The sequence below is a fragment of the Procambarus clarkii genome, chromosome 10 (genome assembly GCF_040958095.1).
Source record: "Procambarus clarkii isolate CNS0578487 chromosome 10, FALCON_Pclarkii_2.0, whole genome shotgun sequence".
Taxonomy (NCBI): domain Eukaryota; kingdom Metazoa; phylum Arthropoda; class Malacostraca; order Decapoda; family Cambaridae; genus Procambarus; species Procambarus clarkii.
The window spans coordinates 14,371,301-14,395,109 of record NC_091159.1 but is presented as its reverse complement, the minus strand read 5'-3'; the positions used below and the strand labels follow the sequence as shown (position 1 = coordinate 14,395,109).

At 46.8% G+C, this 23,809-nt stretch overlaps 1 protein-coding gene across 1 annotated transcript; it reads left to right on the top strand.

The window, feature by feature from the left end:
* The first annotated feature begins 2,993 nt into the window (after window positions 1-2,993).
* LOC123773445 (G-protein coupled receptor moody-like) lies at window positions 2,994-16,645 on the top strand. Its single transcript, XM_045767227.2, has 5 exons — window positions 2,994-3,396; window positions 3,702-3,957; window positions 5,522-5,633; window positions 6,025-6,165; window positions 13,422-16,645. The coding sequence occupies exons 1-5, from the start codon at window positions 3,288-3,290 to the stop codon at window positions 13,974-13,976; spliced, it is 1,173 nt and encodes a 390-aa protein (XP_045623183.2). The 5' UTR covers window positions 2,994-3,287; the 3' UTR covers window positions 13,977-16,645.
* The last annotated feature ends 7,164 nt before the right edge of the window (window positions 16,646-23,809 follow it).

The following is a 23,809-nucleotide window of genomic DNA, read 5'->3' as shown; positions in this document are numbered from 1 at the left end:
CCAAAAACTAAGTGAGTATGACCGGTTACTGAAATCAATGCTAGAAAAAGCCCTTAACCTCTCTCTCGATGACCTACAGTGGAAACAAGCCTCTCTTCCCGTAAGACTTGGGGGCCTCGGAGTTCGAACAGCAACGCAAATCGCTGTTCCAGCCTTCCTGTCCTCCTTATCAGCATCCGACGACCTTGTGAAGGAAATTCTACCTGCCCACTTACATCAGCTGGCAGGTGTACATGATCCCAATTTTACACGCTGTGCCACAGAGTGGGCCTCTCGTGCAGGCCAATCACCTCGACCACCATCCCCAAAATCCCACAAGCAATCCAGCTGGGATGGTCCCATTGTAGACCAAGTTGCTGCAGAGTGCCTGGGTGCTGCAACAACACAACACGACATTGCTCGCCTCACAGCAGTAGCAGCACCACATGCAGGGGATTTCCTGTTAGCAACCCCAATGTCGGCAACTGGCACGCGTCTCACACCACACGCCCTCCGAATTGCTGTGGCCCTCCGCCTTGCTGCCCCAATCCACACCAGATATAGGTGTATTTGCGGCGAGGTGGTGGCTGACAGGTACGGTCACCATGGCCTACTCTGCCAAAGCACAGGGGGATGGCACTCGAGGCACAGTGAAGTTAACGACATCATCAAGAGGAGCCTCACCACAGCTGGATGCCCAGCTGAAAGAGAGCCCCGTTACCTAACGCCCCGTAACTCTGATGCTCTTATTGGTCGCCCGGATGGTATCACAGTGAACCCCTGGAAGAATGGCAAGCAGTTGGTATGGGACTACACGTGCGTATCAACCCTGGCTAACACCTACATTAACCTCAGTGTTGCACAACCAGGTGGCGCTGCCACCCACAGGGAAGCAGCCAAATCCCGTAAGTATAGAGAACTGGATCACCACTACAATTTTGTCCCCATTGCTTCTGAGACGCTCGGCGCCTGGGGTAAAAGTGCTACCAGTTTTTTGAAGGAACTGGGTTCTAGGCTCATCGAAACAACAAGGGACCCGAGAGCTGCAAGCTTTCTTTTCCAGCGCCTCAGTGTGGCGATACAGAGGGGAAATGCGCACTGCAACCAGGGTTCCTGCCCGCCATCTGAGGAGCTGGAGGAACTCGACAACCTATGACAACCATCTTTGTAACCCATATGTAACTCCTTTTTTGTAACAAAGTTCAAATAAAGTAAATATATATGTGTACATACAAAAGAATGGGGGTGGTAGGAGAAGATAATATTAGTGTTCAGTGAGAAACCACAAGGTCTCCTCTGAATACTTTTTATTTTCTTCTCCGAGGCTATGGGTCCCCACATTGGCACCAGAGGTGGTACCCTCACAAAATTTTATTATATATATATATAATATATATATATATATATATATATATATATATATATATATATATATATATATATATATATATATATATAAAGGGAAAAAGAAACAGGAAATTTCCTTAAGTACTTTCGTATATTAAATACATCTTCAGAAGGTCCTTCTGAAGATGTATTTAATATACGAAAGTACTTAAGGAAATTTCCTGTTTCTTTTTTCCTCCGTGGTCTGACATTGTCCTATATATATATATATATATATATATATATATATATATATATATATATATATATATATATATATATATATATATATATATATATATATAATCACTTAGAAAATGTCATAATATATATTATTTTTACTTGTTTGAGATGTGTCTTAAGCATTTTAGGTTGAAATGTTGTAGTTAACAATAAGTTAGTCTGAAGTGCTTAAATAAACCTATGAGGAAAATATTTTTGGCTGCCTCTGATTATTGAGTGTTTGTGGAGGTTTGTTTGAGCTGATATCTATCGTGGCTCTCTGTAACGAGTGATTGTGTGTGTGTGTGTGTGTGTGTGTGTGTGTGTGTGTGTGTGTGTGTGTGTGTGTGTGTGTGTGTGTGTGTGTGTGCAGCATATGTCATACCCGTGTAATGAGTGATTGATTTTCCCATTTATGTGTGAAATTTGATTGTAAGGTGAATGTTTGCTTTTTAATTGAGCGAATATGTTCATTTTTACAAGGCTTTGACTGGGTTCTGTTGGATTTATGATGTGTGTCTATTCAGTGAGCAAATGAGAATTTTATGTCTGGTTGAGGATCTATGTTTGAGTGTTGTGAGTCTGTGTGTATTGTATGAGAGTTGGGTGAAAGATATATACACTGTATTGGATGCCTGGCACCCCATATCTATCTCTGGTTCTGTATGTTTGATCAAGCTTGGAAAAGACAAGGTCAAGCTTGGTCAAGCTTACCAAAGGCAGGTCAGGCTCAGTCAAGGTTACCAAAGGCAGGTCAGGCTCAGTCAAGGTTACCAAAGGCAGGTCAGGCTCAGTCAAGGTTACCAAAGGCAGGTCAGGCTCAGTCAAGGTTACCAAAGGCAGGTCAGGCTCAGTCAAGGTTACCAAAGGCAGGTCAGGCTCAGTCAAGGTTACCAAAGGCAGGTCAGGCTCAGTCAAGGTTACCAAAGGCAGGTCAGGTTTGGTCAGGATAGATCAGATTTGATCTTATTTATACTAGCCTTATCCTTATGATAAAACGTTATCAAATTAGTGGAGATAATGAAGTGGTCCGCAACTGCTGCTGCTAATGGGCCTCTCCCCTTGTTAGTGTGCCTCATGCTTTTGGTTCTTCTGGTATTATGTATCAATTTCCACACGAATGTATTACACGAATTACACTAAATGTGTCTTATAATAATAATAATAATAATAATAATAATAATAATAATAATAATAATTATTATTATTATTATTATTATTATTATTATTATTATTATTCATAACGAAATTATTGTTGTTGTTAGTATTAATGTTGTTGATAATAGCAGCACTTAATATGTCTTCAGAGTTTGCAAAATATATACATCTTATGTGACTAAAATGCAATAAAATGTCCACATACAATGTGAGTTTTCAGTTATATGAATTTGTGTACAGTGAAAGTATGATATATTTATAATTGCGGAAATGGCGTTATCAGGGTTAGGCCAGTTGTTGGCGCCTGCGTAGTGATGGCGGGCTGGGGACGGTGTTTACCAGCGCCCCGCCAAGCTAATATTCAACCCTTCTCAGTTGTGAGAAGTAGTAGTTACAGCCCCACTCTTGTGCCAAGTAAGTCCACTCCGGGCTCACCATAGCCCGTGCTACTCGGAAGGTTTTGTTCCGAGGAGCTGGATCTAAAACAACAACAACGCGAGAAGAAGCCGCAAGAAAGAGGATAAAGAAGTGGTTAAGAAAGGATGGAGGAGAAAACTAATGCATCTACAGGAGCATCCCATCAGTACTCGTCCGAGGTCGTCGTCCTGACTTCTATTTGCAACGTCTTCACGTGTCTTATAGGAACTTTCGGTGAGAACGGTGGCAAGGTAGTTCAAATCTCGGAAACAAACCTTTGGATCAGGACGAGGATCGAAATCGAGGATCGAAATCGATCGAGGAGCGTCTAGGAGTACCCAGTACTCCCTGGGTACTCCTAGACGCGCGCCTTAACCTACAACATTTGTTCGAGCCTCGTCCTACCCCCCTGAGATTTTCTGACATGCATATCACGTTATTGCGATTTTATTGTATACACTTATAATCTCATCCCTGATCTGCAAGGCCCATAATAAAGGCATTGGTAGCGACTCGCTGACACGAAGTATTCTCTTCAGGGAATGTGATGGTGATGGTGGTGATGTTGAGCTCCAAGAAGCTCCGCAGCAACCACAACACGGCCTTCATGGTCAACCTGGCGCTTTGCCTCATCCCTATATGTTGCTACACCTTACCCTTGATGGTCGCTAAGATCATGGAAGGTCGCGTGCACGGTGGGAGCCTCACACGCAGTACCATGTGGGTCGTGTACATGTTCCAGGTCATACTCCATCAGGTCCACATTCAGAGCATCTGTATCATGGCTCTTAACAGGTACTGTTCTGGGAGTAACTATAGTGGTTGCTTTTACACTTTCTTACATGTTGTTGTTGTTGTTGTTTAAGATTCGCTCCTTGGAACAAAAAGTTCCAAGTAGCACGGGCTATGGTGAGCCCGTAGTGGACTTTTTTACTTCCTTACAGGTACTCGTATACTTAAATTAATACCTTCTTTATTCACATATATGATTAATCGTAAACTTAATGGTTGACTTTAATGTACACTGGTAATATTATTTGTTTATGGAGATTATACGTTAATTGTAACTCCTTGTTATGTTTGATTGTATTCAGCTCTCAGGGCAAAACTGTGATGTACTTGTCTGAAACTAGACATATATAATAAAATAATGATAGTCAGAATGAACCCGAAAACTCCTCACCCCTGAAGGATTCGAACTCAGACAGCCAGGGCTCCATGCACCTAAGCATATCAAGTACTTAACCCACTGACCACACTGCGGGTTAGACCACACCGACTTTACAAAAGAATTGGAAGTCGTCAGATCCTTAACCCAAATTTTCGGTTGCATATTGGCTTGGGGACCATTGAAGCTTGTTCGCATTTGTATTGCTCACGTGACCCCAACATGCGAGGTGATTCGATGAAATATCTGTCCTCAAAATTGACCACCAAGTGCTGTCGGAGATTTGGTTAAAGGTCTAACGACTTTCGATTCTTTTGAACAGTCAGTGTGGTCTAGCGGGATAAGTGCTGGATACGCTGAGGTACATTGCAAGTTGTGAATTTTGGGGTTCTTTGATGAAATTGGAAATTTCAATGAATTTGGGGGTTCATTTCCTAAGCCCAAAATGTGCCTCTGTAACCGTTTCCACCTCTGCCCACAGGATGGTTATGGGGGTCCACCACCACCCACGGGATGGGTATGGGGTCCACCACCACTCATGGGATGGGTATGGGGTCCACCACCACCACTCACAGGATGGGTATGGGATCCGCTACCACCCACGGGATGGGTATGGGGGTCCGCTACCTCCCACGGGATGGGTATGGGGTCCACCACCACTCATGGGATGGGTATGGGGTCCACCACCACCACTCACAGGATGGGTATGGGGTCCATCACCGCCCACGGGATGGGTACGGGGTCCACCACCACTCATGGGATGGGTATGGGGTCCACCACCACCACTCACAGGATGGGTATGGGGTCCATCACCGCCCACGGGATGGGTACGGGGTCCACCACCACTCATGGGATGGGTATGGGGTCCACCACCACCCACGGGATGGGTATGGGGTCCACCACCACCCACGGGATGGGTATGGGGTCCGCTACCACCCACGGGATGGGTATGGGGGTCCGCTACCTCCCACGGGATGGGTATGGGGTCCACCACCACTCATGGGATGGGTATGGGGTCCACCACCACTCATGGGATGGGTATGGGGTCCACCACCACTCATGGGATGGGTACGGGGTCCACCACCACTCATGGGATGGGTATGGGGTCCACCACCACTCACGGGATGGGTATGACATGCATAATGACTAAAATCGATCAATTTGGTTGTGGATACTGTTGTGGTTGTGCAGGGTCGTGGCGCTGAGGTCCCCAGTGGTCTTCAGGAGGATGCTGAGGTCATCTGTAGTGGCTCTGCAGCTGGTGCTGATCTGGATCTCCTCAGCCATCCTCTGGCTCCCTCTGGTATGTTTTCTTGCCTCAATGTAAACACACAAGCATACACGCGTATGTGTGAATGTTGTAATGGGTATGTAATATATGTGTTGTAATCACGACATATATATATTCACGCTTGCAAATCATAATCGTACAAATCGTACATAATTAAAATACTGATACACATACAATATATGTATGCATACTCATATACAACATCAGGAAATACATTATGAGAAAAAAAGATATAATTATTAAAATCCTATTTAATTTGTGTCAGCCATATTGAGGTACATGAAATAATCTTTGTGTATTTAGAAATTCAATAATTATTCGAATCAAATAGTCATTTAATTTTTCATAATTAATACGGTAGTTTCAAATCTCTTTCACACTGATTCAAGTACGTTTTTTACAGACTTCCATCTCTTGTGACTTCATAGCTTATACTGTGACGATTAGGATCCGAAACGCGTCCTTGAGGAAGTTCCACGTCTTGGTGACCTACTTCACCCCTCTAATTGTCACCATCATCTGTTATGTCTTCATATACGTGAAGGTTTGTTGCAACAGAAGCTTTGTGATGGGTACTACTAGTACTTGGCCTTCACAACTGAGTCAAAGTGGCAGTGCCAAGATAGATACCCATTCGCCTATCTTCCCCCCCCCCTTTCCCTCCTTTTCCAGCCTGTTGTCATCGTGAGGGAGCTTGGTGGGCGCCTGCCGGGGTGTGATGCTCCATGGGACAGTCCTTTACCTTTTTGAAGCCTTGTGCTCCTTCTGTCATCTTCACAAAGTGCGCTGGATGGCTTTTTCCTGTTCCTTATGTTATTTTTTCCTCCCCCCTCTTCTCCTTTCTGAATGTCTTTCCCGACGACCTTTTGTCATTCTTGATTATTCTGTCGGACGTCTTCTGTTTTGACGCCCGGGTGTTCGGGGAGGCACACTCTCTCATCCGTAGAATTGTGGTAGCCGAGGTTGCAAGCGAGGGGACGCTTTTATTGTCAGTCCTCTCCTTCGTTACTGAGCCCAATCTTGATGGACTGACAGTTCTTAAGGTGGCGATTGCGAGGCATATGCTAACACTGCACCCCTGTGGGGCCCTGTCTTGTCAGGTGAACTATCCTCTAATTGTGACTCCATGGTGGGTATGAGGGCTTATTCATGAATGAAATTATTACCTATTCATTTCTATGCCACTGAATGATCTAATAACTTCCCAGGCTCGTAGGGTGGGTGACCAGGCCCCCAAGTCGGACTGTGTTGGAAGACCGGGCTCTGTAGCCCCCGCTACATTGGGCCCAGACCAGGCTACTCCTTTGACCCTCCTGATTAACCCCCTCCACTCCCCTCCCTCCTCTGTGGTAGGGTTGTGCCCCAAGCCCCCAGTGGTGACCACTTCATCACCTGGAGCGGCTACTTCTCTCATTATGACTACTGCGCCTTTTACCCCCCCCCCTCTCTCTCTGGGGGTTCTCGGCTCCTCCCACCCCCTCCCCCCCCCCCCAAAGATGCAATCCCACGATTCCTTCCAGTGCTAATACGTTCAGTGCCTTGTTTGGTCCCGCTACATGGACTAAATTCTTTGATCTCAACCATCTGGATTTTACACTTCCTGACGATTTCTTCCTCCATAAACACCTCGTTGATTCGGTGGATGCCTCTGTTACTTTTAACCCCACCCATTTTGATACACTTGTCGTTGCTGTTCCTTCTCAGGATGCAGCTTGCTGCTTAGCCGCATTATCCAGCATTGGGGAGACCCCCTGTTAGGGCCTCCACAAATGCCTGGTTAAATGCCAGTATTGGCATTGTTACTCTCCCGTACGATGTTGCGACTTGTGTTAGGGGCCTGAAAGATTGTCACGAGGCATAAAACATATCCTTGAAGCCCAAGGTCATTCTGTCCTCCAGGTTGATACGTTCACTTAACCCCCCCCCCCCCCACCTTCGTGGTCATCGTCATCAGCCTCTTAGAGTTGTGAAGATCACTTTTGATGGCAGGACACTTCCACCTTCTATAATTCTTGCTGGTGCCAGATGCTCTGTTCAGGAGTACATTCCCTCTCCTAAACTTTGCAATATGTGCTGGAAATTTGGGCATGGTGCCCTTAAATACACAAGTGCGGAGTCTCTATGCTCCATGTGTGGGGACTCGAGTCACTCTAAGATGGAGTGCTCATTTTCCCAGGCTCACTGCCTCAGTTGCCGTGACACCCACCCTTCCTTCTCCCGCGCAGGTATACACTACAAATTTGAGGAAGCCATCCTTAATTTGAAGGACTGCGATCGTTTCTTTCCTGAGGCGAAACGCCAAGTCTGCCGTCTCTCCTCTGTTGTTGTTGTTTTAGATTCAGCTACTGGGAACAAACAGTTCTAAGTAGCACGGGCTATGGTGAGCCCGTGGTGAACTTACCTGGCACAGGAGCGGGGCTGTAACTGTGGTCTCTCCTCTTTCGCTAGCATATGTTATGCTCGTGTGTTGCGTTTCACCTTTCCTCGCCCTTCCCTCCTTTATCAGTCTTACAACCGTGTCCAGGCCTTAGATCCGGACATGCCCACCACCTCCTCCCCTGTTCCTTTACCTTCTAAATCAAGGGGTCCTTCTCCTGCTTGTTCCTCTGATCTTTACCTCCTTCCTTCCCAGTCTGCCAAGTCTCCTGTGTCTTCTTTTCCCTACTTCCCCCCTGTCTCTTGGCCCTCCATGCCACCCTGTCTGTCCAGGCTATTGTCCATCATCCTTATAGCAATCTTCATGTTGTTCGCTCCCATTCTCCTTCTGTTGAGACAATAGAAACTGTTGCCCAGTACGTTGTTGCTGGCACACCTGTCTCTTTACGTCAGAAACGTAAGCATGGCTCATTGCCCGGCTTAAGAAGACATCGCTTTCTTCCACACCCTCCCCCTCCGACTCTATCCCTGCGTCCACCCCCATTTCGGTGGTCGGGCCTCCTGTCCCAGCATTGAAGATTTCTTTAGCCCTCGATTCTCTCTCGGTTGCTGCCCTTTCTGAGGTGCACTCCCCTGTTTCTCTCCCCCTCTCCCCCTCCTTCCCTTGATTGCTCCTCTCCATTGTCTCCTCCTGCTCCGGACCCTGTCTATCTGCCTCTGGTCCGTCCTCGCTTCCTTAACTCCATCGTTCTTGCTAAATTTACCCATGCCCCCCTCCCCCTTCCCCTGATTTCACTGACCCTGATCTTAGTATGCTGTGTTCTTCTTTGCCTTTATTTCTTCGTTGTTCTCTGTTGCTTTTCTTTCTCCTTTTGACAATGTCTATTCTTCAATGGAATATTTGTGGGTTTTATGCCAACTTCCATGAACTCCAACTTCTGATAACACAGTTTTCACCACTTTGTGTATGTCCCCAGGAGTCGATGCTTGGTGCTCGTCCTGGTCATTTTCGTGGTTATTCCTTTCTCTCCATCCCCCCCCCCAGCTTTTGCTGGGGCCCATAATTCTACTGCTCTCTTAATTCGTACTGATATTCCCTTCGTCTCCCTAGTTTTTCAGTCGCCTATCAAATGCTCTGCAGCCCGTGTCTTTGTGAGTAAATGGTATACAATCTGTTCCATTTATCTCCCCCCAAATGTCCCACTTTCTCTTTCAGATCTTAAGCACATGTTGGACTCCTTTCCAGAGCCTGTGCTTCTGTTGGGTGATTTCAACTGTCGGCATACCCTCTGGGGTGATGTTCTGACAAACACCCGAGGCCACCTTCTTGAACCATTTGTCCTCTCTTCTTCCTTGTCTCTTCTGAATTCTGGTGAACCCACTCATGTGGACTCCCGCACTCACATCCACTCCTGTCTTGATCTCTCTCTCTGCTCGTCGTCTCTTTACTTAGATTTCCGGTGGCGGGTTCTTGATGACATCCATAAACAGTGACCATTTTTCCACCCTTGTCACCTTTTTCTCTTTTCACCCTCCCCTCTCCTTTCCTAGGTGGCAGTTTGCCAAGGGTGACTGGAACCTATTCACCCTACATGCTACTCTCTCCGACCTCTCCTCTCTGCCTCTCCCTCGAGCCCTCCTATTATTTCATGATATCATATTCATCACTCACCCTCCCGGGGCCCGCTGAAGTGTGTTCCCTGGTGGAATGCAGATGACTGTGCTCGAGCTCTCCACTGTAAGTGGGCAGCCTGAAATAAACACCGATGCCGACAGACGGCCGCTTCTTTTATTTTATTTCGGAAGGCGAGTGCGGTGGCCCGTAGGACAATCTGTACAGCTAAACGTAAGAGTTGGAAATCATGTGTCTCCACGATTACCTGCGATACTCCTCTGCCCCAGATCTGGAAGAAAATTTGCAAGATAGTGGGTAAGACATTTGTTCCAGATGTCTCGCCAGTCCTTCACCTCCGTGGTACTATTGTGGCGGATCCGGTGGCGGTCGCGACCGAACTACGTTCCCACTTTTCGACTGTTAGCTCCGGTTCTCATCTTCCTCTGTCTTTCCTTAATCATAAGCCCATTCTTGAATCTTATCCCCTAGACTTTCACACTCATCTTGAGCTTCCCTATAACAATCTCTTCTCTCTCTCCGAACTTCAGTCCACCCTGGCCCTCTGCTCAGCAGTGGGCTCAGATGACATTCATTGTCAGATGCTTCGCCATCTCCCTCCATGCGCATCTCTGTATTTACTAAATCTGTATCTGGGAGTCATCGTCAGTCCCTAAGGACTGGCTCGAGGTGGTAGTTCTTCCTATTCGGAAACCAGGAACATCACCTAAGGACTTCTGCCCCATTGTCCTCACGAGTTGCATTTGCAAACTCTTTGAACGTATGGTCAATGTCCGTGTGATGTGGTTCATGGAACACTATCACCACCTCTTCCCTTCTCTATTTAGCTTTCACAAGTACCGCAGCAGAACTGATGTCTTGGTGAACTTGGAGGTATATATTCGTACTGCTCTTGCTGCGAAGACCTCCATTAATGCTGTCCTTTTTGACTTGGAAAAGGCATACTACACCACCCGGAGATATCACATCTTGTCCCAACTCCGTTCTTTTGGCCTTCGTGGTAATCTCCTTCTCTTCCTACAAAGCTCTAGTCGCCTGACTGGGCGCCTGACAGCTGAGTATACAGCGCTTTGGGTTCGTAGTTCTGAGACTCCGGGTTCGATCCCCGGTGGAGGCGGAGATAAATGGGCAAAAAGTTTCTTTCACCCTGATGCCCCTATTACCTAGCAGTAAGTGGGTAGCTGGGAGTTAGACAGTTGCAATGGGCCGCTTCCTGGGGGTGTGTAACAAAAAGGAGGCCTGGTCGAGGACCGGGCCGCTAGGACGCTAAGCCCCGAAATCATCTCAAGATAACCTCAAGATAGTCGTCCCTTTAGAGTGAGGCTTGATGCTGCTCTCTCTGTCTCTTTTTGGCAATACGAAGACGTACCCCAGGGTAGTGTTCTCTTTTCCTTGTTGCCCTCTATGGTCTTCTTTCTTCCCTTTCCTCTGACATCTTCTCAGTGCTCTATTTATATATATATATATATATATATATATATATATATATATATATATATATATATATATATATATATATATATATATATATATATATATATATATATATATATATATATATATATATATATACAAGAGTTTCTACATTTTTGTACAGCCACTAGTATGCGTAACATTTCGAGCAAATCCTTAATCCTGTGTTCCCTGGAATACGACCCTCACGAAGAATCAATTTTACAACCAGGTACCCATTTTACTGTTGAGTTAAACAGAGGCTACAGTTAAGGATTGATGCCCAGTAAATCCTCCCCGGCCAGGATACGAACCCAGGACAAAGCGTTCGCGGAATGCCAGGCGAGCGTCTTACCACTACGCCATGGAGACTGCAAAAAAGATCATGTCGATGATCTTACCCTGTGCTGATGGGATGATGACTTGCCTTTCCTTCAATGATGGTTTCAACTTGCGAGTGATGGAGTGTCGTCACCAATTATGGCGTCTAGTTCTCTACAACTAACACTTGTGCTATGACTTTTACACGGAAGCAGGTCGTTCTTCGTCCCTCTTTGTTGCTTTATGGTCATTTCCCTTGTAGACAGAGATTCCACTAAGCTTTTGGGGTTAATCTTTGACACTCTTTTGTCTTGGTCGCCCCATGTCTCTTACCTCTGAGTTGAATGCTCTAAGGCCCTGAACCTACTTAAGGTCTTGTCCCATACTTCTTGGGGAGCGGATAGGCGCATGCTCCTCTCTTTACATTCCTCTCTCATACTGTCTAAGCTGGATTATATAGTTGCCCTGCTTACTTGTCTGCTTCTCCTTCTAATCTTCGCCATCTTGATGCTCTGCACCATAATGGGTTACGCCTCAGCTCTGGTCCCTTCATTCGACTCTTACACTAAGCCTGTATGTTGAAACCAGCATCCTGTCTCTCCAGGACCGCCGTGATTGTACTGTCTTCGCTTCCTTGTGCGGTCCTTACAACACCCTCATTCTCGCCTCTGTCGTGCTTTGACTTTTGCCCTTCCTGTGGTCCCGGTTCCCCTTCACCACCTCCCTCTTTCTGTACGGTTGTCTCGCCAGCAGTCTCGCCTCTTTCGGTTGTTACCAATATTTCTCCTTGTGTCGTTCCATCCTTGCCCCCCGTGGAGGGTCACCCTTCCTAAATTTTGTAAAACCTTGACCCATGTGACTGAAGCTTTTACCCCGACAGTTCTGAAACGTCTTTTCCATGAACACTTTTCTTTACACTCCAGCTCCATTTCCATCTTCACCAATGGGTCTAAGTCTGCAGACGGTGTAGGCTACTCTGTTATTTTTCCTGACCACACCTACATGTGTTGCCTGCCTCCAGAGACTACCATCTTCACGGCAGAACTTTAAGCAATTCTCTATGCTCCTCATCAACTGCTTTCTCGCTGTCAATCCTCCTTTGTTGTTGTAGTTAACTCTTGCAGTGCCCTCATGGCTTTGGAGTCTTTTAATCCAGTCCATCCAGTGGTAGTCGAGATTCAACAATGGCTGTTTCTTATCTCCAGTAGATTTATGACAGTGAAGTTTTTCTGGATTCCCAGCCATATTGGCGTGTCCTTAAATGAGCGTGTGGACGCTGCCGCTAAGGAAGCTATCCGCACTTGTCCCGTCTACCGTAAAGGTATTCCTTATTCTGACTTACCCAGTTATTCATTCCTCCATTCTTGCTCATTGGCAGGGATGTTCGTCTGCTGTTACTAGTATCAAACTGCATGCTCTTTAGAGTAGTGTATCCCCATGGTCTTCCTCCCACCACAGTAACCAGTGGTGGGAAACGGTTCTGGCGAGGTAACATATTGGCCATACACGTTTAACTCACAAGCACTTAATGGAGCTCTGCTCCTTATTGTCAAAACTGCATTGTCCCTCTTACAGTCTTGCATAAGAGTTGAATGTCCTGATTTCCAGGATGAACGTGTCTTGCTTCCCGATCGTCCCTCGCAGTCAACTGTCCCTCGATAGAATTCTTGGTGAATCTGATACCTTTGATATCGTTCGCCTCATGCGTTTCTGTTCTCATATTGGCATCCTTGGTGATATTTAGTGCCCTATGATTATTCCACACACTTGGTGATACATAGCCTTCCCGCCTTAGTGCTTTCTTTTGATAATTATTTACTTGGCACTATCTCTTACACTAAATTACCTTTACATGATCTCTACTGGGTCTCACCCTCACCCAGAAAGTAATCTTCTCATATCCATCTGAATCTGTATTTACAATGCCTGTACTGGAGGAAATTTAATTCATATGCAAATACCTCTATACATCTTTATAATGTGTTAGGTTAATGCAGCGTATTTTGATGTATTATCAGCTGCACCAGAGAAGGGCAGGCATAGTTGCACTGCAGACTAGAGAAGAGAACATGACGTCTGCCTCAGGCGAGGGGACTGTCTCAGACGAGGGGACTGTCTCAGGCGAGGGGACTGCCTCAGGCGAGGGGACTGCCTCAGGCGAGGGGACTGTCTCAGGCGAGGGGACTGTCTCAGGCGAGGGGACTGCCTCAGGCGAGGGGACTGTCTCAGGCGAGGGGACTGCATCAGGCGAGGGGACTCTCTCAGCAAGCAAGCCCGCCACAGCTGAGACTGTGGGATCCTGTCGCAGATGGGAAGAAGAAGCCTCCAGGAGCGTCTTCATCATCTCTATCTTCTTAGCTGTGTGCAGTTTGCCACACACCATCATCCACATAGTCAACTGTGATTGTCTAGACACCTGGCTCCTCGTGCACACTCTACACTGGCTCCAGTTCTGCCTGGACCCGATAGTGTATGTTGTGGTTAGCGCGGAGTACCGCAAGGGCTTTCTTCAGCGCCTCCGGCGTTTGTCCCGAACTCTCAGCTTTTACAGTGACCAAATGAGAAACCAGTAACCCAACTTGTTCATAAATTCCCTGTTAGGTAAGGAAGTTATATCTCCCCGCCTCTTTCAGATTTAGTCAATCTTGGTCACGTTTACCAAGCTTAGTCAGGTTTGGGAGTATTTATGAAATTATATTTTTTCTTCCCTTGATCCTGGAAATGTCGTCCTATTAGCATGATATTTACTCAGAAACAGAAATGATAAAACGTTATCAAATTAGTGGAGGTAATGAGTTGCCAGGACCAGCAAACAAACTAACAAACTAACTCTTCCCTTGTTAGTTTGCCTCATGCTTTTGTTCCATCTGGTATTATGTATCAATTTCCACACGAATGTATTACACGCACACTAAAATGCATATTGTTACTATATCTGTAAAATATTTATATGTTCATATACGTGTATATTGATATATATTTAGATAAGTTTACATATATTTATATCTACAAATGGATATGGTTATCTATCTATCCGAGGTTGTAGGCCAAATGCTTGGAGCTAGTCTCACTCAACTTTGCACCTTGATTACTATGGGGGGACATGCCTAACATGGTCTGGTCAGGGTTGACAAAATTAAAGGCTAAATATTTTGACAACAACAAAAATTTTCTTGCAATAATAGGAAACATTATTCACTGGTCTCTGGAACGTGAACGAAACTTTTGTAGTTATCATACTTTACTTCTAGCAGCATTAAAACAGACGATTCTCCCTCAGAAAAAAAAGCCATTGGGGAACCATTTTATTTGTTGTATATTTTATTTTAATTATAAAGAATTAATAGTATATGCTCTTGGTGCTATTAATAATATTGTCCCTCCCCCCCTCCCTCCATTTCCCGCCCGTTGTCGTCTTGGTGGGCGGCTGACATAGTGTGATGCTCAACAGGACAGTCCTCTGTCCTTTTGTAGCCTTTTGCTCCTGCTACTGTCTTCTAGAATTCTGATGGATATCTTTTCCGTTTCCTTATGTTTCATTTTTCTCCCCCCCCCCCCTCCTTCTTTCTAATTGTTATTTCCCGCCGACCTTTTGCCAGTCTTGATTATTCTTTTGAACATCTTCTTGAGGTTATCTTGAGATGATTTCGGGGCTTTAAGTGTCCCCGCGGCCCGGTCCTCGACCAGGCCTCCACCCCCAGGAAGCAGTCTGTGACAGCTGACTAACACCCAGGTACCTATTTTACTGCTAGGTAACAGGGGCATAGGGTGAAAGAAACTCTGCCCATTGTTTCTCGCCGGCGCCCGGGATCGAACCCGGGACCACAGGATCACAAGTACAGTGTGCTGTCCGCTCGGCCGACCGGCTCCCTCTTCTGTTTTGACGCCCGGGTGGTTGAGGAGGCGCACTCTCTCTCACCCGTACAACAGTGCTACCCAACTTGGGTAGTTGTGCTACCCAACTTGGGTAGTTGTGCTACCCAACTTGGGTAGTTGTGCTACCCAACTTGGGTAGTTGTGCTACCCAACTTGGGTAGTTGTGCTACCCAACTTGGGTAGTTGTGCTACCCAACTTGGGTAGCACAACTTGGATTCACCAAGATAGAATTCTTGGGGAATTGGATACTTTTGATATCATTCGCCTTATGCGTTTCTGTTCTCTTATTGGCATCCTCAGTAATATTTAGCGCCCTCTGATTATCCCGCACATTTGCTGCTGCTACATAGCCTTCCCGGCTTGGTGCCTTCTTTCATAATTACTTACTTACTTTCCTGCCATCAGTGAATAATATTGCATATTATTATAAGAAAAATTTATGATGTTAAGTTTTTTGTTTTCAAAATATTTACAAGGTTAGCCGGCGGGCACCGCCAGAAATTTCCTTATCTTGTGCTTCAAACTCGAACACTTTCTTGTACTGCCCACTTCCCCAATATTAGTACTTAAGACATATATACTTACCAGTGTAATGACCTCTGTCAACTTACATTGTAGGCATTTGTTGATGTAAAACCTTGCTAAAATGTACTTTTTCATCTTACCTGATATGTCAGATTAAGGACCTGCTCGAAATGATATGGCTTTGTATTAATGTAGAAATACCAGTCTTATGTAATCTTACTAACCCATTGTACCTTCTTGCAAATAACAATTATTATTATTATTATTATTATTATTATTATTATTATTATTATTATTATTATTATTATTATTAAAATTCGTCGTGGGGGTATGAATGTGACTCTGGCACGCTGTTCCCTTTTCCATTCTGGCTACCCCCAATCAGCCTATGTTCATCCCGAACCCTAGACCATTCTCCCTGCAAAGTTGGGCGAGACTTGCCCTAAGCGTCTGGCCTCCAACAGCCATTCTCTCTCATTGTCTACATATATATAATTACGTCAATGCATTATAATTCTTGAGTATAATGATTAATAATGCTTATTATTCCCTCAGTCTACTATAATGTACATTTTAATATAATCTCCATTATACCGTGGGTGTACCTCCCTGGTCCACGTGCTCTGTGAGGGTAAGTACGCTGGTTCTGGTCACCAACTGGACGGTGAACTGCCTCGTACATTGTGTATAGACCCGTTAATCCTTAAGTCCACTACTTCCCCGTCTACTATAACAACTCCATCACATTTAATTCTCATGATTGTATTAATCCAAGAGAATTGTATTAATCCCAGAACTTTTTGTTAATCCCCAGAATATGATATTAATTCTTAGAGCACCATGTTAACACCCAGAACACCATATAAATCCACGAAACACTATATAAATCCCAATTTCATTACATTAATCCCCCTGAATACTGTATTAATCCCCAGAACACTATGTTAATCTCAGGAACACTATATAAATCCTTTGCATACTATTAAATGTCCTACAATCCCCCTAAATCACTGTACTAATGCACAGTGCACTGTAATCCGCTCCTCTATTGCAATATGCCTTCTCTTGCTACAGATGAGCTGGGCTTGTAAATCCCCTCCCTCCTCCCTTCCCTCCCCTCTTGTGGCTGGCTTGTGTGTGTGGAACTCCCTAATCCCTTCATAATTAAAGGAGAGTCTGAGGGGGATGAATAGAAGCCATGCTCAGGCCAAGTGTAATCTCATTTGCATACACCTTTACATGAAAATTACATTTGGCTCGTAAGTAAGGCTCAGGCCGAGTTCGAGCGGGGGGGGGGGGTGTTGGAGGTCGTGGGAACTGGTAAAAGAATGGAAGAGGTGCATGAGGGGGAAGGAAACTGGGAGGTAGGGGGGTGGGGGGTGAAGAAGGGGGGGGGAAAGGTAGGTTGCAGAGGAGAGCAGACATGGGTTGTGTAGGGCAGGGGGGAGGTAGAAATGGGGGCAGGCCGGCTGACAAGAAGGGCAGACTGGCTGCCAGAGACGGGTGCAGACACGGAGGCAGGCCGGCAGCGGCAGACACGGTGGCAGGCCGGCAGCGGCATACACGGAGGCAGGCCGGCAGCGGCAGACACGGAGGCAGGCCGGCAGCGGCAGACACGGAGGCAGGCCGGCAGCGGCAGACACGGAGGCAGGCCGGCAGCGGCAGACACGGAGGCAGGCCGGCAGTGGCATACACGGAGGCAGGCCGGCAGCGGCAGACACGGAGGCAGGCCGGCAGCAGCAGACCGGCAGCGGTAGACACGGAGGCAGGCCGGCAGCGGCAGACACGGAGGCAGGCCGGCAGCGGCAGACACGGAGGCAGGCCGGCAGCGGCAGACACGGAGGCAGGCCGGCAGCGGCAGACACGGAGGCAGGCCGGCAGCGGCAGACACGGAGGCAGGCCGGCAGCGGCAGACACGGAGGCAGGCCGGCAGTGGCAGACACGGAGGCAGGCCGGCAGCGGCAGACACGGAGGCAGGCCGGCAGTGGCAGACACGGAGGCAGGCCGGCAGCGGCAGACACGGAGGCAGGCCGGCAGCGGCAGACACGGAGGCAGGCCGGCAGCGGCAGACACGGAGGCAGGCCAGTCGAACATATTGTATTGAAGTTGAATTGTATTTTGTTAACACGAGGCGCTCGGCGCTGCCTGATAAGGCGCGGGAACAGGTGACGGGGCGGAGGAGGGAGAATGGGAGAGGGAGACAGCATGGGAGAGCGAAGGCGTGTGAGAACAAGGGCATAGGAGAGAGAGAGGGAGAGTCTCTTCTGGAAGCCATGTTTGTTGAGAGGCCAATACGGATAGAAGAGACGACCTATGGGGAGAAGGAGGCCTATAAGGAGCATAAGATATTAATGAATCTTCGATTTGTTTTCGTTTTTATCAACGTGGGTTCTTCTGGACAGTAGTGATGTTCCTGATGAAACGACAAGCTGGACGCTGCTGTCCGACTTCAGCTCGTCTGAAGTCTAGAAACTCGTTTATTAAGTGTACCCATCGGGTAAAAACTGAATTTAATGTTAAGTTTGTGTGGAGCTGGCATGAACCAGGAGTCAACTGAATACCAGAGCCTTCATATACTCGCTCGACTTCATAGCATCAGTGTCTACGTGTTGAAGCAAGATGCTCTCACTCTCACTCGTTCCAGCTCCGGTGACAAGTGCGGCTCAGTCACCTGTTGTGGTTTGTAAATTGATTAATCCGTGAAAATCAATAATTGACGGTTAAATTGGCAATAATCCCCCACCCTACCCCCCTTCACCCAATACCCAACCTCCCTCACCGAATACCCAACGTCCCTCACCCAGTACCCTACCCTCTCTCATCGTACCCTCCATCACCCTACACTTCCCCTTCCTCTCTCCCCAACACTCTCCCTCCCTTACCATCCCTCCTCCTCCCCACTGACCGACAACACTACAAGTCACTCAGTCATCCCTAGCAGGCGTAGGCTCTGCTGCATTCCCTATTCCTCCCCCTGTTTATCTATTTATCCTTATAATTACCTATTTATGTCTCCTCCCTAAGAACTGACAGGACCGACCTCGAACTCCCCCTTCCCCCCCTTACCGACAAATTACCCCAGGCGAAGGGAAAATTCTCCAGAGACGTCGAGACAGGCAGGTCTGGGGAAAATTTGCTGGGGTATTTTTCACCTGGCGTGTGTGTGTAGGTCTCTCTCTCTCTCTGTACTCACCTAGTTGTACTTGCGGGGGTTGAGCTCTGGCTCTTTGGTCCCGCCTCTCAACCGTCAATCAACAGGTGTACAGGTTCCTGAGCCTACTGGGCTCTATCATATCTACACTTGAAACTGTGTATGGAGTCAGCCTCCACTACATCACTGCCTAATGCATTCCATTTGTCAACCACTCTGACACTAAAAAAGTTCTTTCTAACATCTCTGTGGCTCATTTGGGCACTCAGTTTCCACCTGTGTCCGCTAGTGCGTGTGTCCCTTGTGTTAAATAGCCTGTCTTTATCTACCCTATCAATTCCCTTGAGAATCTTGAATGTGGTGATCATGTCCCCCCTAACTCTTCTGTCTTCCTGCGAAGTGAGGTTTAATTCTCGTAGTCTCTCCTCGTAGCTCATACCTCTCAGCTCGGGTACTAGTCTGGTGGCAAACCTTTGAACCTTTTCCAGTTTAGTCTTATCCTTGACTAGATATGTACTCCATGCTGGGGCTGCATACTCCAAGGTTGGCCTAACATATGTGGTATACAAAGTTCTGAATGATTCCTTACACAAGTTTCTGAATGCCGTTCTTATGTTGGCCAGCCTGGCATATGCCGCTGATGTTATCCTCTTGATATGGGCTGCAGGAGACAGGTCTGGCGCGATATCAACCCCCAAGTCCTTTTCTTTCTCTGACTCTTGAAGTATTTCATCTCCCAGATGGTACCTTGTATCTGGCCTTCTGCTCCCTACACCTATCTTCATTACATTACATTTGCTTGGGTTAAACTCTAACAACCATTTGTTTGACCATTCCTGCAGCTTGTCTAGGTCTTCTTGAAGCCTCAAACAGTCCTCTTCTGTTTTAATCCTTCTCATAACTTTGGCATCGTCCGCAAACATTGAGAGAAATGAATCGATACCCTCCGGGAGATCCTTTACATATATCAGAAACAAGATAGGACCGAGTACAGAGCCCTGTGGGACTCCACTGGTGACTTCACGCCAATCGGAGGTCTCACCCCTCACCGTAACTCTCTGCTTCCTATTGCTTAGATACTCCCTTATCCACTGGAGCACCTTACCAGCTACACCTGCCTGTCTCTCCAGCTTATGTACCAGCCTCTTATGCGGTACTGTGTCAAAGGCTTTCCGACAATCCAAGAAAATGCAGTCCGCCCAGCCCTCTCTTTCTTGCTTAATCTGTGTCACCTGATCGTAGAATTCTATCAAGCCTGTAAGGCAAGATTTACCCTCCCTGAATCCATGTTGGCGATTTGTCACGAAGTCCCTTCTCTCCAGATGTGTTACCAGGTTTTTTCTCACGATCTTCTCCATCACCTTGCATGGTATACAAGTCAAGGACACTGGCCTGTAGTTCAGTGCCTCTTGTCTGTCGCCCTTTTTGTATATTGGGACCACATTCGCCGTCTTCCATATTTCTGGTAGGTCTCCCGTCTCCAGTGACTTACTATACACTATGGAGAGTGGCAAGCAAAGTGCCTCTGCACACTCTTTCAGTACCCATGGTGAGATCCTGTCTGGACCAACAGCCTTTCTAACATCCAGATCCAGCAGGTGTCTCTTGACCTCCTCTCTCGTAATTTCGAACTCTTCCAAGGCCGCCTGGTTTACCTCCCTTTCTCCTAGCACAGTGACCTCACCTTGTTCTATTGTGAAGACCTCCTGTGTGTGTGTGTGTGTGTGTGTGTGTGTGTGTGTGTGTGTGTGTGTGTGTGTGTGTGTGTGTGTGTGTGTGTGTGTACCCATATAAACATGGCAGAAGGTCCTAAGGTAACTTTACTTAAAACTGTATACTTACTGTGTCATGTTTTATTTGTGAATTTCTGAGGATAGCTTAGACTGCATAATGAGGGAGTCTAAACTAGCGGCCGGTAGTGTCCTCTCTCCAGGCAGAGATTGACGGTATATTGAGAAGTGGCTTATGATTAGGGTCACTATTACACCTGTGAAGGGACAGTCATAAAGTGGCGGACTAACACTTTGAGCTCGGATCACAATTAGGAGTAGGTAGGACCCCAAGGTAGAAGTAAGTGTAGGAGTTACACACCCTCCTAGGTAGGAGTAGGAGTTACACATTCCTAGGTAGAAGGAAGCCTTCCTGTATATACCTTTAATTACGATGGGCCACAAACTATTGTGCGGTAAATGTAGTGCCTCTATACCCGGCCGTTATGGGATTGCAGCAACGTTTCCGGACCATTGTGTCAGGGTCAGTTGGGAAGAAGAAAGACTGCGGCGCCAAGAGGAGGTCATAGAATACTAGAGGGTGACAGGAAGACCCCGCGCGGAAACACCCACACTGACATCGGGAGGAGGTTGGCGCCACGGCTTGATAAACACCCGTGTGAGAGTAGACTGCCATCCAGAATGGCTGTCCGGGTGGCGATGCCCTTTTAAGAATGGTTTAGATTGTGGCTATAACCTCCACCCACCCCCCGCGCGCGTGTGCGGGCGCGCGCACACACACACACACACACACACACACACACACACACACACACACACACACACACACACACACACACACACACACACACACACACACACACAGGGGAAACAGAGCTCAGGGGAAAGACGGCCCAAGATATGATGGATTACATCACGCAGAAGTGCAAGGACGCAGCAAACAAGTTTGTCCCAGTCCAAAAGGAAAACAGAGAAATGAAGATGAGAAACTCATGGTTTAATCAGAGATGTAGGCTAGCTAAGCAGCAAAGTAAAAGGGCATGGAGAAACTATAGGAATAACAGGACACTGGAGAGCAGAGAAAGATACCAGAATGCCAGGAATGAATATGTCAGGATGAGAAGAGAGGCAGAAAGACAATACGAAAATGACATCGCAAGCAAGGCAAAGACTCAGCCTAAATTGTTGCATAGCCACATTAGGAGAAAAAACACAGTAAAGGAACAGGTTATGAGATTAAGGATAGGGGCGGAAGGATTCACTACAAATGACAAGGAAGTGTGTGAGGAATTGAATAAGAAATTCCAGGAGGTCTTCACCTTAGAGCAAGGAGAAATTCCAGAGGTAAGTGAGGGAATAGCTAACCAGGAACCACTGGAAGAGTTTGAGATTACCAGTGGGGAAGTAAGGAAGTGTTTACTAGAGTTGGACGTGACGAAGGCTATAGGCCCAGATGGAATCTCCCCTTGGGTTCTAAAGGAAGGAGCAAGAGAACTGTGCCTACCACTCTTCATAGTGTATAACAAATCACTGGCAACAGGGGAACTGCCAGATATTTGGAAAGCAGCTAACGTAGTCCCGATATGCAAGAAAGGGGATAGACAGGAGGCACTGAACTACAGGCCAGTGTCCCTAACCTGCATACCATGCAAGCTGATGGAGAAGATTGTGCGAAAAAAACTAGTGGAGCATCTGGAGCGAAGGAACTTTGTAACACAGCATCAACATGGGTTCAGGGATGGCAGGTCCTGCCTCACAGGGTTACTTGAATTCTACGACCAGGCAACAAAAATAAGGCAAGAAAGAGAAGGGTGGGCAGACTGCATATTTTTGGATTGTCAGAAAGCCTTTGATACAGTGCCACACAAGAGGCTAGTGCGAAAGTTGGAGATGCAGGCTGGAGTGAGAGGGAAGGTACTCCGGTGGATAGAGAAGTACCTAAGCAACAGGAGACAACGAGTCTGTGTGAGGGGTGAGGTCTCAGATTGGCGAGACGTCACAAGTGGAGTCCCGCAGGGGTCAGTCCTTGGACCTATACTGTTTCTGGTATATGTAAATGATCTCCCAGAGGGTATAGATTCGTTCCTCTCAATGTTTGCCGACGATGCAAAAATTATGAGGAGGATTGAAACAGAGGATGATAGTAGGAGGCTACAAGATGACCTGGATAGACTGAGTGAATGGTCCAACAAATGGCTGTTGAAGTTCAACCCGAGTAAATGCAAAGTAATGAAACTAGGCAGTGGAAACAGGAGGCCAGGCACAGGATACAGAATAGGAGATGAAGTACTTAATGAAACAGAGAGAGAGAAAGATCTAGGAGTTGATATCACACCAAACCTGTCTCCTGAAGCCCACATAAAGAGAATAACGTCTGCGGCATATGCGAGGCTGGCTAACATCAGAACGGCGTTCAGGAACCTGTGTAAGGAATCATTCAGAATCTTGTACACCACATACGTAAGACCAATCCTGGAGTATGCTGCCCCAGCATGGAGCCCGTACCTTGTCAAGCACAAGACGAAGCTGGAAAAAGTCCAAAGGTATGCTACTAGACTAGTCCCAGAACTAAGAGGCATGAGTTATGAGGAAAGGCTGCGGGAACTGCACCTTACGACACTGGAAGACAGAAGAGTAAGGGGGACATGATCACAACCTACAAAATCCTCAAGGGAATCGACCGCGTAAACAAGGATGAACTATTCAACACTGGTGGGACGCGAACAAGGGGACACAGGTGGAAGCTGAGTACCCAAATGAGCCACAGAGACGTTAGAAAGAACTTTTTCAGTGTCAGAGTAGTTAGTAAATGGAATGCATTAGGAAGTGATGTGGTGGAGGCTGACTCCATACACAGTTTCAAATGTAGATATGATAGAGCCCAATAGGCTCAGGAATCTGTACACCAGTTGATTGACGGTTGAGAGGCGGGACCAAAGTGCCAGAGCTCAACCCCCGCAAGCACAATTAGGTGAGTACAATTAGGTGAGTACACACACACACACACACACACACACACACACACACACACACACACACACACACACACACACACACACACACACACACACACACACACACATGTCGGGGGTTGTCTGTCGGGGCCTCGACAGACACATGTCT